The 16,693-nt window shown below is 35.0% G+C and overlaps 2 protein-coding genes across 3 annotated transcripts; one reads left to right on the top strand and one right to left on the bottom strand.

Moving 5' to 3' along the window:
- The first annotated feature begins 1,740 nt into the window (after window positions 1-1,740).
- Window positions 1,741-3,669, top strand: LOC125058221 (myb/SANT-like DNA-binding domain-containing protein 3). 2 transcript variants are annotated; one of them, XR_007118337.1, is made up of 3 exons: window positions 1,741-2,616; window positions 2,814-3,046; window positions 3,261-3,669. XR_007118337.1 is itself a non-coding variant. In XM_047662265.1 (3 exons), exons 1-3 carry the CDS (start codon window positions 2,437-2,439, stop codon window positions 3,653-3,655), a joined length of 786 nt encoding a protein of 261 aa, XP_047518221.1. In that variant the 5' UTR covers window positions 1,741-2,436; the 3' UTR covers window positions 3,656-3,669. The 2 variants fall into 2 exon arrangements, 1 of the variants encoding a protein (XP_047518221.1); XM_047662265.1 differs by having other exon boundaries at window positions 2,836-3,046.
- On the bottom strand, window positions 3,670-5,536 carry LOC125058211 (putative nuclease HARBI1). The gene is made up of 2 exons (XM_047662254.1): window positions 4,866-5,536; window positions 3,670-4,486 (listed from the first exon to the last, which is right to left on the bottom strand). Exons 1-2 carry the CDS (start codon window positions 5,166-5,168, stop codon window positions 3,704-3,706), a joined length of 1,086 nt encoding a protein of 361 aa, XP_047518210.1. The 5' UTR covers window positions 5,169-5,536; the 3' UTR covers window positions 3,670-3,703.
- Between the last annotated feature and the right edge of the window lie 11,157 nt (window positions 5,537-16,693).

Here is a 16,693-nt window from a genome sequence, read left to right as displayed (position 1 = left end):
TCCTAAGTATTTATCTAGCTCCACTATGGAGGCAGCTGTCGGATTTTTTATCAAATCTTCTTCCACTTGTCTGTCAAATTCTGCCCAAATGCTAGATTTGGTCGTTTGCTGCGCTTGGACTGGTTGTTGTGGCTGGATTTGCTCATGCGAGATCAAATTGCGAAGTTTAGTTTTAATCAAACGCAAACAAACTTCATACTGTTCCCTGTTAGAAAATGCATGTTTTTTAAATCGTGGGTCCAGGAATGAAGCTTCAGAGGTTAATACATTAGATTCTATATCCTTAAACCTTTCGTTTAATTGTTGTCTGAGTTTTTCTAACAAAGATTGACAGCGAGCGGAATTCATGATGGTTAGGGATTTTAAAACGTGGTTTTTCATTAATCTTACAAATATTATAGGTTTTGATATAGAAACTATTTGTTCGGAGCTTATTTCAGTAGTAATTTCATAAAATACTTTTAATATGTTGCAAGTTTCCTCTAGCATTTTCCAGTCTTCGGGTGATAGTGTATTTAGCTTCGGTTGTTCAATTGCTAATGTACTCACAACGGCGTCTTTAATTTTTAAAATGCGTTCGAGCATATCGTAGGTCGAATTCCATCTTGTGACTACACTTTGTTTTAATTTTAGTAGAGGAAGATCCAACTGGGCTTGCATTGCTTTTAGTTTATGGTCAGCATATGAGCTATGTTTGAAATACTGAACAATTGCTTTTACTTTTTCTAACTCATCCTGAATTGTAGTCAGACTATGAAAAACGACCAGATTAATATCGTGGGTAAAACACGAAAAGTGACGCCACGTCGTTGAGCGTACAGCTGCTAATATATTAGCTGCATTGTCAGTAATGACAGCAGTAATTTTATTACTAAGCCCCCATTTCAACACTTCTGTCTGTAGAAAATTCAGTAAATTTTCTTTGGTTTTCCGCTCATGGAATTCGGTACATCCCAATAAAACTGATTGAAGTTGTGTTTTTTCATCGATGAAATGTGCTGTGAGTGATATGAAACTCACATTATTCATTGATGTCCAGCCGTCCGTTGTTAAGCACACAGCTTCAGCAGATGATAATTGAAGTAAAACTTTTTCTTTGGTTGTTTGATAGAACTTTGTTATAAGACTATTGGATATGGTTTTGCGAGTGGGTATTGAATAAGATGGGAGTATTAATTTAAATATGTTTTTAAATTCGTCTTCTTCTACAATGCAAAATGCGTGAAAGCCTTTCACAATAAATTTGACAATTTGCTCATCCAGTTGTTTTGTTTTATAAACAGGTAATGGTTTTAAAGACTTTGTATATGTGTCGATACGAGTCTGTACAGGTGCCGATACCTGAAACATCCGATTATTTGGCATATTTGTAGAAATATTTTCTGGGCTTTCTGAATTTCCTGGCATTGTTGTAGAAGTAGATGGCTCTGCAAACAAATCGTCATTTGTTCTTAAATTTACTTCCCCAAACGATGGCAGTAATTGTATAGTCCCATGTAATTATTTCATGTGCCTATTTAAATTTCCGGTAGCACCACCACTAAAAGAAAGTACTTTAGAGCAGTGCTCGCATTTCGCTTTTTGATTATTAATCGGTGAGAAATGTTGCCAAATATAACTTTTTTTTTCATTATTCCAGACATTATGGGAGTTCTTGATAATTGATGTTAGAAGAATTATAATAATATAATTCAGAAATAACGTAGCACGAATTTCAATTGATCAAAGGCACAGCTTCCAGCACCAAGGGTGAGATCTATAGTCCGCACTTGGACTTTACTCTGACTTAACTATCGAGCTAAGACACAGTCGGTATTTATAGAGCAAACTGCGAATCCCTCCCTAGTGTTGGCTTAGCTTAATCTCAAGTCCACGAAATCGACGACTTACCAAAAACTTTGACTATAAGCCTAACAAAAATAATGGCCTAAAATTTGCTCTACCATCATATCTTTTACTGGACTTTTTATTTTTGTCGGTTTTTAATGAACGGTGTTGCCATTTGGTATCAGAGTTCCATAGACTTTGGGAAAAATAGAATTTGAATTCAAAGAAATTTTAAATGATCTTGATAAATACCTATGAAATGCATGAAATAAAATAATTACACATTATTATGGTATCTATTGTTGTTTATTTACATTATTTATATAAGTGTTCAACCCCATTTTTGAGAGATCTTATAAATAACTGGTGTGATATCGTATCTGTCATCTGGCAGCACTGGCATATGTTGACAACAAAATTCAAACTACATAATATAAGCAAACCAACTTCGTCTCTCGCTAATCGCTTCACATCCGTTGACCGTTATTTTCGATTACCTGAATCTTCTACCTTTTATTACCTGACGACCTTGCTTGCTCAACGGATTTTGTACCTGCTTAAACGACTGACCACGGCTATTCTCACTCGGACCGGACTCGCTCACAAAAAATGGATAAAAAAAAACAGAAGCCTTACTCGGAATATGAGAGGCAACTGCTTGTACAGTTGGTTCAGTCAAAGATTGGCATTCTAGAGAACAGGAAGACGGACGCCGTTTCCCAAAAAAAGAAACACGAGGCTTGGGAAGAATTAGCAATAGAATTTAATAACTCTAACGTGTCACATACTGTAAGTAATCCACCAACATACACTATCTATAAATATCAATATGCTGTACGATAATTACAAAGATAGATATATAACTAGAGTATAGTTAGGTACAAGGATAGAATGAGCCAAAGCCAAAGCAATGCTAATGTAACCTTGGTGGTAAATTTTGGTTTGATAAAATTTTCATGTTTGTCATATGAACTTTTATATTTCAGTACAATTTTTTTTCGATTTTAGGCTGATTCTAAACAATTAAAAAAGATGTGGCAAAATATGAAGGCAAAAGCTAGGGATGCCAAAACCCTTGAAGCCCAAAGGAAGAGGACAGGAGGAGGACCAGCACCGCCTGAAATGGGGCCAATGGACACTCAAGTGATTGCAGTCATGCCACAAATAATGCCATCAATAGATGTGCCAATAGACTGTGACACATTAACTACAGTAGAAGGTAAGATCATTTCCCAAAGATATAATTCCTCATCATTTTCAACCAACTCACATCCACTGCTAAACATAGGCCTCTCCCAAAGTATGTGACAACACTCTGTTCTCACCCCTACCAGACTTCTGGACAGGTATATTAGTTGACCTGCATGTTATCTTATTCTAACCAATAAAAGACATACCTATATGATAACTTATTTGACTGTTTACTTTTATAGCTGGTACTGGTTATGACAACGACGGTGAAAGCTGGAGACCAAAGAGGGCAAGAGTGTCCAGTATAGAGGCCACACTTGAATCTGTAATTCAGCCGGGAACAAGCCAGGACTGGACTGATGAAGCTGGGTTAACGGAAACCAGTGTTGAGGTCACCACTAAAAGTGAACCCTCTCAGCTATCAGCTACACCATCAGCGATCAGAAAAAATAAAACTTCATTTGAGGATATTAAAAAAAAATTGCTGTGGCAAGAGTTAGACAACAACAAAAAAAAATTTGAGATAGAAGTGGAACACATGAAACTAAAAAATCAGTTAGAAATCGAATTTCTTCGACATAAATATAAATTAGAACTAGAAATTTTACAGTTTAAAAAAGAATCTGAAAATAAATGATTAAAATGAAACAATTTTTGTTTTAATTTTCTTTATTACCAAACCAACCTAGTTAAATTGTGCAATCACAGATTGCCGGAATGCTAGACCTGTAGTAGATCTTTCATTGTTTCTGTGTTGTTCGACTTCTGGTGTTTGATCAGTAAGATCACCATCGTCATAAACATCCCCTCTCTGTATACCTATATTATGTAATACAGCACAAGCTATAATTATGTTGCTGGTATTTGTCAATTTTGATCGTAGTCCTCTCTGCAAACATGGAAATTTCTTTTTCCACACTCCGAAAAACCTTTCAACAATATTCCTAGTTCTCAATTGAGAATAATTATAATTATTGTCAGCTCTTGTTTGTGGATTCAAAAGTGGTGTTAACATGAAGTTCAGTGCTGGATAGCCGCTGTCACCTACTAAAACTCCTTCTAGTTCACCATTTACCAGTCTTGCATACGCCTGGCTGTTTCTAAATATCCTGCTGTCGTGTGAACTTCCAGGCCACCTAGTCACTATATCAAATATTTCGAGATCAGGCCCTATTATAGCTTGCACATTTACAGAAAAATACCCTTTTCTATTCCTGTATGCTTCAGAGTGGGTGATACCTCTGGGTCTATTAATTTTAATGTGGGTACAGTCAATAGCTCCGATTATATTATTTAGGCCATGGTGCGTATTAGATTTTCCTAATTCTTCAAACTTCCTTTTGACTGTGGTCATATTTCTTGGAAAATTCACAAATCTAGGAAGTAATTTACTCAACTCTGCGGAAACTTTATTTACAATTAAGCACACTGAAGATTGGCTTATGCTGTTCAAATCACCACACACCATCTGTAATTTCAAGGAATAATTATTAGTTACATATATGTTATGCTTCTGAAAGTCAGAAGACAAATGTCTTCAACCAGTGTGTCCTGCCAATGATGATGCATGGTGAAGAAACATCACTGACACTGGTTAAGCGAGCAATGGGGAGAGCTATGCTTGGTATTTCTCTGAAGGATCAAATTAGAAATGAGGTGATCCGTCAGAAAACAAAGGATACCAATATAGCTGTCTGTAAGGTGAACTGGCAATAACAATTTGTCCGATAGTGACCTAGAACAAGCAAAAATAGCATGGGACGCATTCTGGCCCACTGGACTGACAATCTGAAAGTACTGTCTATATCAAATCGAAAAACAATACATATTTATGACCACAATATTACCTGAAAACATCCAGTTGCATAAAACCTTAATGCAATAAGTATTTGCAATTGCGGTAGAATTGGCAATCCTCTGTTATTAAAAGGTTGTAAGTTTGTAATTATCAGTGGCAGGATCACATTTAGTACCGTGTGTTTAAAAAAACGGTACCTTCTTTTAAATTCATTCTCACTGTACAGCTCGAAAGGATTTTGGTTGTATTCGTTCCGAACATATAGCTTAGGCATACGGGGATTCATATCGGCTGCAGTTCCTAACGTTTCAATGTTTTCTATTGAAGTTAGAACTCTCTCTATATTCTCCATTGTCACTTTCGATATTGAAAATTCGTATCAAAGCCAAAACACAAAACGTCACAGTCCTTCAGGAAAGCGTAGGTCTTAAGTAGGTATACGGGATCGGTACAGGTCCAAGTCACAAAGCCAGTCGTTGTTTTAATAAATATTTATATGCTCAAACAAACAGAAACAGAGAAGTGAAAAAGCGGTTGAAACTTTTGAATTGTTGATACAAGTTCTCTGTTGCTGTTGCCAAAACAATGCGATCCGTTCTACGTAACAAAATTATTGCCATCTTTAAATACATTTTCTAAAGGTTACTCGTAAATTTCTAGTTATTGCAATAATAAAATAAATAAATACATAAATAACAATAAATTGAAGATATATGTGTACCGTTTTAGATGTTTAAATATTTGTTATTGTTTACTTTTTTAAAGGATAATAAACAAAGTATTGCATGAAATGAAACATCAATTTGTATTTTGACATTTGCTGTCTTAGCTTGGGCTTAGCTTAATCTAACCGTTAAAATGTCTATAAATACGAAATCATAGTTTAACCTTAGTGTACACTAAGCAAAGTTTTTCGTAAGGTAAGTCTGAGCAAAGTCCAAGTGCGGACTATAGATCTCACCCCAAGTGTTAAGCTAAAACAAACAAATCATGCAATAACCGAAATAAAATTTAAAAAGTGTCACCAAATTAATATCTATAATAAATACTTACAATTTTTTTTAATATCCAAATCGAAATTAAGAGTCTTAATAATCACATTCTCTAATTAATAACTTTAAACTATACTACTTGACTCTATAAATTTCTATTTAACAATGCTTACACAAATCATAGGTACAAATTTACAACGGCAATTGTTTACATTTTGAATTTGACCCGCGTAAACAAAAAGCGCGTAAAAATCCACATGTTAAAGTAGCCCTTAAAATCTACAAGTTACGAATATTTTTTCCTTGAATCGAGATATGAAGGAAAATTATTACTTTCGCGCCTAAGTATTAAAGTTCAATATAGCTTGACCCTAGTTTCGGTCTTCAGAAATTAACCGAGTGAATGTCAATCGCGAATGTTCATGAGACCGAGAGACGATAGTAACCGAGGAGCTACCATTTCATAGCGTGCGCTTTGTGAATACACGGTCGCGTCGGTCGTGTCGCCCAAACGTGATTGGGATATAGCGGCTATGAACGATTGTATCAATCACGCGATTGTTGGGACTTGGTCGTTTTGACTCGGTCGTTCATAACCGACACAGGACTACTGCAAATAGTCGGTTAAAAACTTCCCAATATGTTGATGTCGCAAACGAAACACGTGACGTTTCGCGATTTCGGACCGTTGAGGTTACTAATTTAACTGACTCGTCAAACGTTGAACGCAAAGGCCAGACGTACTGGAAATTGTAAGCGTTTAAAATCGAATGGTAAATCCGTTGGAATCATCGGTATTCGCGGGATCAAGACATCCTCTGACCTCTCCTTTGTATTTTCCTTTTATGATTGTTGCCTCAATGACGTTATTCATCAGCTTTTTAACAGCCAGTCTTGTTTCATTGCATAGTCGAGGTTGATTAATGTTACGCAGCATGATGACAACTGATCCTAAAAAGCGTAAAGGATCTGGTGGTGGGACCAATTGTGGCAATTTTACTTTGCCTCCAGCACAACATAATCCAGTAGATTCACCAGTGTATTTTAACGCCTTACAATATTTACAAATTATTTTCATTTCCCCAATTGTTACCGATTTGTCGGCACAATAATAATCAATTGCCGGATCATAGTGGAATTCAGCTCGTTCAAGAATCACAGGAGCACTGCGTCTGCGGATTCGCTCAATTTCATTATGTCGGTCGTGCTCGCTGTTGTTGTGTTTGATGTGCACGAACTCGTTGCATTCTAAGCATATCCACTTCATTGTCACTCACTAAATAACGCAATTCTGACGCAGTGATCACCCGCCTCACAACCAGGTCGAAATGATTCATAGATATAGTAATCCTTGTTGCTGAAATCTTTGAAAAATGTTTGGTCAGGTGTAATTACTTCGTAAGGACATGATTTGGTTCTAGCTTCTTTAGTGATGGTAAAAATGTTTACCGATTTTTCAATTTCCTCTCTATTACCGAGTGAACAGAGTCGACAGAGTCCGAATATTTCTGTGTTATGATTTATTTATTTATTTATAAAAGCTTGCCAACGCTCGGCACACTGATACATTGATAACAGAAAAATAAAAAACCATTTTTAATGTGTCAAGCACTTACAGGCAAACATAGCATAATATAAGAAACAATAAAAATAAATTAAGCAAAACAACAATATAATTTAAATAAACATTAAACGAAAATCGCTCTTAATGATTAATGACTATGTTCTTTGCCATAGCTAATCTCAGCAACGTATTTGACACAATATTGTAATTTTGCGCAGTACAACCATCTGTATAAATTATCACATCCTTTGGACTATCATTAATTAACTTGGTTACATAATCTTCGAAAAATGATGCGTATGTCGTAGATTTCAAATCACAGACTGTCTCGTCAAACCAGAAACATGTGACACCATTATTTCCCAGGTAGACTGGTTAATTGCATTGGCAAGTATATAATGTTACATTATGAGATGTTTCTCCAAGGACTGTCACTTAGGAATCTGTTGAAATCTGTTGTAATGTAGGCGTTTCTTGTCGTCATCATCATGCAATTCGAAGCCATTACATTCAACGTTATTCTGTTAAGTTATCGTCAAGTTGATTGAGGTAACTATCAGAAGGAGAATGAATGCTGTTGACATAGCATGAATCGTCTTCAGAATCTGAGCCTATCAGATCAGATATTTCAGATAAATTTTGGATAACCTCTTCTAAACAAACAACAACCATTGAGAAATAATTGTTTTAATGCAATTATTATTTCACAATCGTTGTTTGTAATTCTTCCTAGAAAGATATTAAAGCTACTCATGGCCACGTGTAATACCTTTTCAGAATCCCTATTAAATGCGCCAAAACTTGTAGTACTGGGACACTTTTCGGTGGAGTAATTTTTTTTCACAGTGGGGTCCAAAGTAAAGAAAAATTTATGATTTGAAAAAATGTTATATCGTATCACTTAATATTATCTTCAATACACTAAATAAACAACTATAAATAGTATGTCTAACGCAAGAACTCATCAGTACCAATCCAGTGGATATTATGAGAAAGATACAGGATCTAGATATTTTCGAATTTTAAGAAGAATTAGTAAAAAAAAACACTAGCACTCCGGGAGTGCCGGCAGAAGTGAAAACTTCAATATTAACGTTGTGTTTAATTATAAGTATAAAAGTACTATCATTTATGAGGTAGAATACAATGTTTATTTATTGCGCTATCGTACACAAATATGACAATTTATAATATTATATCGTTATTTAAAAAACAAAAAATTATAAAAATTATATAAATTATTATTATTATTATTAGTTATTTTTGTTTTTAAAGCCAAGTAAGAGTTTTTCATCTAGTAATTTATAAAGTACTTACTCATTTTCTTTCACTACTTCATCATCACTTTTTTCATTAATAGATTCACTTTGTTCGATTTCCATAATTTAAACAATTCACATTTACGAATACACAACAGTGTATTTACTACACAACAGTCAAGCAATCAGCTGTCACCATCCTTGGATACGCGTGGGCCGCTGTACACTCAGGCACGGTAGAAAGAGTGGGAGATACTAGTTCCTCTCCCTTCCCCTCGATCTTACGCTTTTTCGATCAGCATCACGTGACCCTGACGCAAGTTTGAAAGTTTTTACCCATACAAAAAAGTGCTCAGCGCCGCTAAAGAAGTTTTCACTTCAAAAAGTCAATTTTCATATAAAAACCAAAATAAATCATAACTCTGCAGGGGTTGACCTTAGAGACCTCCCGTAGAACAATTTTTTGCCGCTGATGACCTCATCTATCCCCTATTTGCGTTTGATCCACGACTTTTTGGCCACCCTGTAGATATAGATTTATTTATAAATTTTCCATTGTGTTTTCATCTAAGCATTAGCTTGAGATAGAATATCGTCGTTCACTGCGTATTGTTACCATTTACTTTAGCCTCTTCTTTATTTTTATTATAATTATTTCTTGCAGAATCTGCTTTTAGTAAGTGGAGCTTTCTCTGAGTTTCAAGATGGCTTTTCTCCTCCGCATTATCACAAGCTTGCATCTTTATATTCAACATGTCACACCTTTTACATGAGTCACGGATTGGTGGATGAAATGATAAATTAAAATTTTCATTAAATATTTTACTAAACATGTAATAAGATAGAGGTGTGGCACTCTGTTCACAGTACAAAGAGTACATTTTGGTTATGTTCAACTCTGGAGGCAAAAAGCCTTTTATGTAAAGTGTAATGGGATTCATATGTTGGAAATTTTTCTATAAATGACTTTACATTTTGAACTTGATCATCACTTGTTTTATTTTTTGGTATATATGTCTTCCTCTTTGGTCTTGTAGTGGAGTCGAAACCGAAAACTTATTTTTTAAGCAATCTAGTAATTCGACCATCACTTACTTGAAATATTTTTTTTTTAATTCTTTACACACCTTTGTTGGTACAACATCAGAATTTGCAACTTTGTATACCCTAGTATTAGAACGCCGAGACGTTGAAGATTCTGTTTTTATCTTCCTGTTGGTAATGTTATTCTCCAGCTTTTTTGTTGAAATAAAGTCCATCCCTTGTCATTTTTATGACATCAAATGGGTTCCTGTCCCTAGCTGCCGTAATAACAGTAGTCTAAGTCTAAAATTGTTAGTTTGTAAGTAAGTATCAAGTCGAGAGTAAATATTTTTGATATTGAAGGTACAATGGATATCGGTCTGTTATTGCCGGGGTCGGCTTTGGGGCTAGATTTATAGATAGGAGTAACTTTGGCTTTCTTAAGAGAATCCGGAAATTCACCTTTATGCAGCAGCTTATTAAAGCAGATCGAGAGATATTCAGATATAATTGATTACACATTTTATGGTTTTAGTGCTGATCCTATTTATTTCAGTACTACAATTTGTGTCTAGTGTTTTTATTAAAGTAAAAAAAAGCTTACTGGTATAGACTAGCGATCATGCGCATATTGACCATTCTTTGGTCACATAAACTACCATTTTATAATATTGCTTTGATAAAACTTACTTTTAAGACTACTATGGTCTTTTCACAAAGTAATATTGATCTTGTAGCACAATGGATACAGAAGCTTGCTCTCTGTCATCAGCTGAAAGAAATATAAAATTTTAATCAAATCTTGTAAAATCTAATATTTCTTTTCTTTCTATTCTTTATAAATATTATAAATATCAAATTATTGGCACTCAAATTACAATTTTTCAGTGAAATCAGCTAAAATAATTAAACTTTCTGTTGTCAACTTATGTCCAGATACAATTGTTATATGCACTGCATCAGTGACAATTCTCAACGTAACATTGAGATTACAAAGGTCGTAATACAAAGTATGACTTATAATTTTTCGCAATGTATTGCGACATTTGGGGGCAAGCTCCTCATTTTTTCAGCCACATGTTGTCCAAAACTTGCATATTTTTGTGGTTGTATTGGGGGTTGTCTCGGCTCATCGAGTTTTTTTGATATTTTGGTTAGCACAGCATCGGCCTGATTTTTAGTTTTCATGTTTTGTGGTATACGTACTGACTGGATATACTGATCCTTCCAGCTCTCCAGACTTTCCTCCAGGCCGCTCTGTGCTTCCTCCCCCACTAGAGTATCTTCTTGTTCGTCCATTTCTCCATCGGATTTGGTACCCGCTATCGCTTTCAACGACCCAACCCCTTATTTTCCAGCACATTAAAAATTAAAAATAAAACTAGGGTCAAAATTAATAAAACAAAAAAAATATCTATACATAGGTACCTAATAGGTTTCATTGCATGAATATTTTAGTTTAAAAAACTTACCGAGTGGAACATTCCTGAAGAATACTTAGTTCTGATTGGTTCAATCTTTCGATTTGAATATGCTTCAATTCATTATGAGCAATTAAAGAATTATTGAAGTCAGTCGCAATTTTTTTGCACTTTGTAATCACTGGCAAGAGATATTCTTCGCTTTCCATCGCCGATCGAACACACAATTGTAGTTGATGAATAGTACAGTTAGCATCAGTGAAATTAGCCATTTTCATAATAGAACCTCTGTCGCGTAAAATACAATGAACTGATTCCGAGCTTAATTTCCAGTCTTTCAAAATATTGTTCAAATTATTCGCTATGATTCCAAAACCTCCGATTTTTTGATTTAACCTTCCGATGATAACGAGGTAATGCTGCCTGCATTACTCTTTTAAACCCCACACCTTCCACAAAACTAAATGGCAAGTTTTGTAACGAAATCATTTCGGCCACCAATCTATCCATTTCTTTTTGTTTGGCATTACTATCATCCCAGGTACTACTCGTATTATTTTTCAAAAAAATCTGTTAATAATATTCTGTTTTTGACACTTTTGTAAAGGTGTCTGGATGTTTGAGTTTTTAGTTGCTTATTTTGTTCCAAAAGTTCTTTGAAGTTTCAGTGAAGTAGTGCCACCTCCTTTCCGGGAAAAGTTTTTTCTTGATAAAAAAAAATCCAAATAAAATCATCAAAAAAATGTCAAAATCGACTTTGGTCGCACTTTGTTTATAGAAATCAATTTAACACTTAACACAAGACTTTCTTAACCCTTATCGCGGCAAGATTCTTTTTTAGAAGAAAAGCAAAAAAAAATATATAGGTAGCTTCTTTGGGGCATAAAAATCATCAAAAAAATAAATAAAAAAAACGTGACATGAAAATTTTGGAAAAACAAGATGTATACTATTCTATACATTGCTACACGTACAGTGATTATCGCATTTTCAGGAATGTATATTATGCTATACATTGGTATGTTTAGGTAGAGTTGAAATGTTACTAGTAGTTTTTAATATATACCAAAAGATTATTGTAAATAACATGATTTAAAATAAAAATAACTGTCTTGGTGGAAATAAAATGTTTAATAAAATTAATCTTTCTTGAACAACAAAATAATCGTAATTTAATAATTCAGAGACCCTATTGCTTGCAGTGGTACTCCAAAAAACATTTTCGATTCTTCACGTAACAAAGATGAACCTTACATTTTGTTCACATCGTACTTGCCTGGCCAACTTTGCAGTACTTACACCTCTTATATCCGGTTATTTGCGGCCAATGATCATATTTGTCACACCGGACATCATCGCATGGTCGTTCAGATACCGCTTTTTATATTTGCTTTGTCCGGTATTACGTCTAAATTTTTCACTCAAATCTTTCGACCTCGTTTCGGTAGGCCACTGTAGATTTCATACCTAAAATATTCTAGACGATCCTGCTTTCTAGTGGTGTTTATCATTTTGTTATGTCTGTGACGTAAAGCCAAGCGTTGTTGATGCCTACGAGTATATTCAAAAGCTGCGAGAAAATTTTCATATACCACCTGTGCCATCTTATTCCAGTGCGATATAATGCAATCAGCATGTCTGCCAAATCGACACCTCTCATGTGACGATTATAGTCTTTAACAATTTTAGGACATTTTACATCAACACGAGATTTTGCTTCTTTGCCGAATCGTTTTATATTTTCGACAGGGTATGCATCATCATAAGAACTCACCAATGTGACCTGTTTATTATCAACCCACTTGACAATACTAAGTATATAATAATTCTTTCTTTTTCAAAGCCTTTTCAGTTAGCAGGTTAGTAGCAGCATCTTTGAGTCTATTTTGTATTTTGTCTGATTGTTCCTAAACTAAATATACCATAATTTTCCCTCAACATAATTTATAGCAGTCTAAACCCAAAGCAAAAGAAACATGCAAAAAACCCAACGTTATAGTAAAGCCAAACCATATTGTATTATAGATATATATTTATATATCAGTTATGTAGTATTTCAGTAATAATAATATGTGTATTTTTTGTGGGAATCGAACCCCAACTTTGTGTGTAGCTTTCTACAACCACTATATCAACGAGGCAGTCAAACATAAGTTCAACTGTCTTTTAAATTGTAATAAAATTGGTTTAATATATAAGACAGACATACTTGCAATTTAATTTTTATAGTAAAGTCCATTAAAATATTCATTCCGTGCAGTTAGCAATGTATATTATTCTATACACCATCAACGAAAGGTAAATTACTGCAACTGCGGCATTGTATAGGTATTGTATTATATATATACGTTAGTAAAAAACACGGCAAAAACATACTAATTCTCATAGCGACAACAGCATATATATAAAAATGTGTTAAAACAAACATTTAGGCATGTGTATTTTATTAAAAACCTGCATATTTAGGAGTACAAACATAAAAATAAAATAAAACTTACTATAGATAAACCTGTGCGGCGCATTTTGACGTTTATTTTTCACAATTGATTTAAAATTATGACAGATAAACTACTATTTTTATTTTTGAAGTATAAATAGACGTCTAGAAATGTCATGTGTTTAATAAAACTAAGTTAAAAATGATTTTATAGTGATCATATATTTTTATAATTAAAATATTTCATAATTATTAACATTGATTTTTGCTGAACACTGTTTTTTGTGGGATAGAGAATAAGTCGTATTGTATATTATCTGGTAGAATATTAGATAGAAAAGTAATGCTTACAGTTTGTAAAGGAACATACTCATGCCCTACTGTCTTTGTAAGTCTTCTGATCGCAATAATTTCGTATATTGATGATAGCCTACTGTACAACTATATGTAATATTGGAAATGTTAGTCGGAACAAATTTTATGATTCCTGTCTTTTCAATCTGCGCAGCAGGAATGAAAACTTTCATTTCGTATTAAAAAAAAATATGAATTGGTATAAAGTTATTTGCTGTATTATACTGTTTAAAAATAATTGCAATTTTACTGGCTTTCACTCTTTGAATTGCCGTCACACCTTTAACTTCAGTTGCAAAATTGTGGTTTAAGTAAATGGGGCTCTTGTTGCCCAGTCTGTCCTTATTTCTTCTTGCATCGACAAATACTTTAAAGTCGGTATTAGCAGAGTTCTCCGGATACAGTCTTTTATAATTTGGTTTGTAAAACGGTAAATAAGAGTCATTACGCTCACCGCCAACGCCAGAGTCCGCCTTGGGGTCATCACCACGATCCTCCACGCGAGGACGTTTATTTGAGGTGGGCGGGTTATCCCCGCCCCACTCGTTACCCTCCATTTCTAAGTCACTACTTCTAAATTCTGCTATTTATTTTAAAATTAATAAGAACTTAAAATGTACGCGCGCTCTTTTTGGAGTTCCCGCCCAAAAAAACTGTACAATATGAGAGGGCGTAGTAGTGCAGACAGTTTCACCTCTTTAATCTCTGACCTGAAAGAACAAGGCCTCATGTCAGTCACTTTGTCCTCACTACAAGCAAAACATAACCGAAATTTAGCACGAGCCTCACTTGTTTTTCCTTCACCACTTGAATGTTAAGAGTTCAAGAGATCTGAACAAGTTAGTTCATGTACACATATTTTTCTTATAGTGACACAATCTATCAAAGGCGTAAGCCTAGTACTCAAAGAAAGTAATTTTTTTTTAAGTTCCTTGTATTTAGCCCTACCACCATTCATGTGATAATTTAAAACATGTAAAACTTTATTTTGTACATCCTCCAGTTTTGTGACATATATAGTGTAATAGGGATTGCAGATTGGACAGGCGTACTCCAACTGGGACTGCACATATATAGGTGAATGAATGTGGTTTTGTCTTTGAAAGGTCTGGTGACCCGTGTCACGCGTTGAGGCGGAAACATACTCACGTGTCGTGGCGTTAACACTGGTGTTTATGTGTGAGCTGGTTTCAGTAGATTTACATTCAATGGTGTCATGTTGACCGGCACATTTAGCGCAGGTGGGGGCGCAGGGCATCTGCCTCTGGTGTGCCCAAAGTTAAGACAATGTCTACACTGGAGAAAAGGTGAAAAATTAGAGCAGTGTACATACTCGTATAGATAAGAAATAGCGACGTGGCCCATTTCGACAAACTTGCGCAAAGCGGAGGGGGAGGTTGAGAGAACAAGGTTGAAAAGGTTGTTGCGATTATTACGGCGGAATTTAATGGAGAATTTTTCGTTGGTCAGTTCGGGATTTTGATCCCGAATTGTGTCGATTACTTCTTCTTCTGGTGTTGATTTATTAATTCCCTTTATAATAATCATTGGGTCGAGTCGTTTTTCATTTTCCGCTTTGAGCGGGGAGGATTTGGTTAGTTGCCGAAGAGTATCATAGACTCCTTTGTCGAAGATTGTTGTGCGATATGGCGTTGGAAAGCTCTTTCAAAGAGCTTTCCACAAATGGCTGAAGGGCAACTTTTTCTATGTTGTAGAGGTAGAACTTCAAATTTCTCCAAAACTGCTCAATGGATTTTTTATATTTTAATATTGTTTTAATCACCTTTTTAACACCTTTAATAAACACTTAAAAACAATGGGTCATCGATTTAGATTTCGAGCCGCAATCACTTTTAGTTTTTCCTCCAGAAACGCACTTATATCTTTTTATACAGAACTCGTATCAAAAATACAAAAGCACCACTGTGTTGCTCTTCTTTTGATGTATAACACTTATTTTTAGCTATTTTTTCACTGATAAAACACTTGTTTCGGTCGGGAGCGCGTTAAAAATGATCCGGTCGCCACGGCGCGTGGACTGAGACTAACATAGCAGCAGTTCAGGCACTGTATGGTTGGAAGTTTGTAGGTTTCGACAGGGAGGGAAGTGTGGTAAGAGTAAACCTTAGCAGGGAGCATTTGCCCCCTGAAGGTCAGGACGGCAGATTGGGTAGGCACCCAGGTGGTGACACCCTCAGTAACTGATTTTCGGTTCAGTCGCCTTGACAATAATACCTCACCACATCGAGGAAGAAGCTTTAATGACGAGTTCGTCCATTGACAAGTCCACTGCTACACCTCTGACCAACCCCATTCTGGTTATGTTATAAGAAGGGATAATAGCTTTGAAGAAAGTTGTTGGCAGCTTCAGCAGAAGAGAACTCAACGCTAATTTTGTTACGGCCTACATTTTTTACGCAATCGTGTATGACAGAACTAATTTTAAAGAAAAAACTTTTTAACCGGATTAAAGTTATGTATTATTAGAAATTTACAATTATTTAACATAATTTTAAATTTATCCGACGTTTCGCGTGCTTTACAGCGTGCGTGGTCACGGTGACTGAAGACAAAAGGTGTGGGATGTCAAAAAGTATCACAGCTCTAGAGAAAGTTGCATTATCTGTATTTATTTCCCCGGAGTTGGTATCGACTAATCCAACGAGTGTGATCTATTTTCGCGGATTGTTTTTCTTGAGATTTTAATTTGGATATTATTGGATCCCAGGTGTTTGACAATTTTAGGCCGTCTTCTCTATTGAAATTAGGGTGTTTTTTTATTTCAGTGGCTTCGCGTACCAATCTTTGAAGAACTAATTTTGTCCTT

Source organism: Pieris napi, chromosome 18 (genome assembly GCF_905475465.1).
Source record: "Pieris napi chromosome 18, ilPieNapi1.2, whole genome shotgun sequence".
Classification (NCBI taxonomy): domain Eukaryota; kingdom Metazoa; phylum Arthropoda; class Insecta; order Lepidoptera; family Pieridae; genus Pieris; species Pieris napi.
The sequence above is the reverse complement of the archived record's forward strand: the minus strand, read 5'-3'. Positions and strand labels throughout refer to the sequence as shown.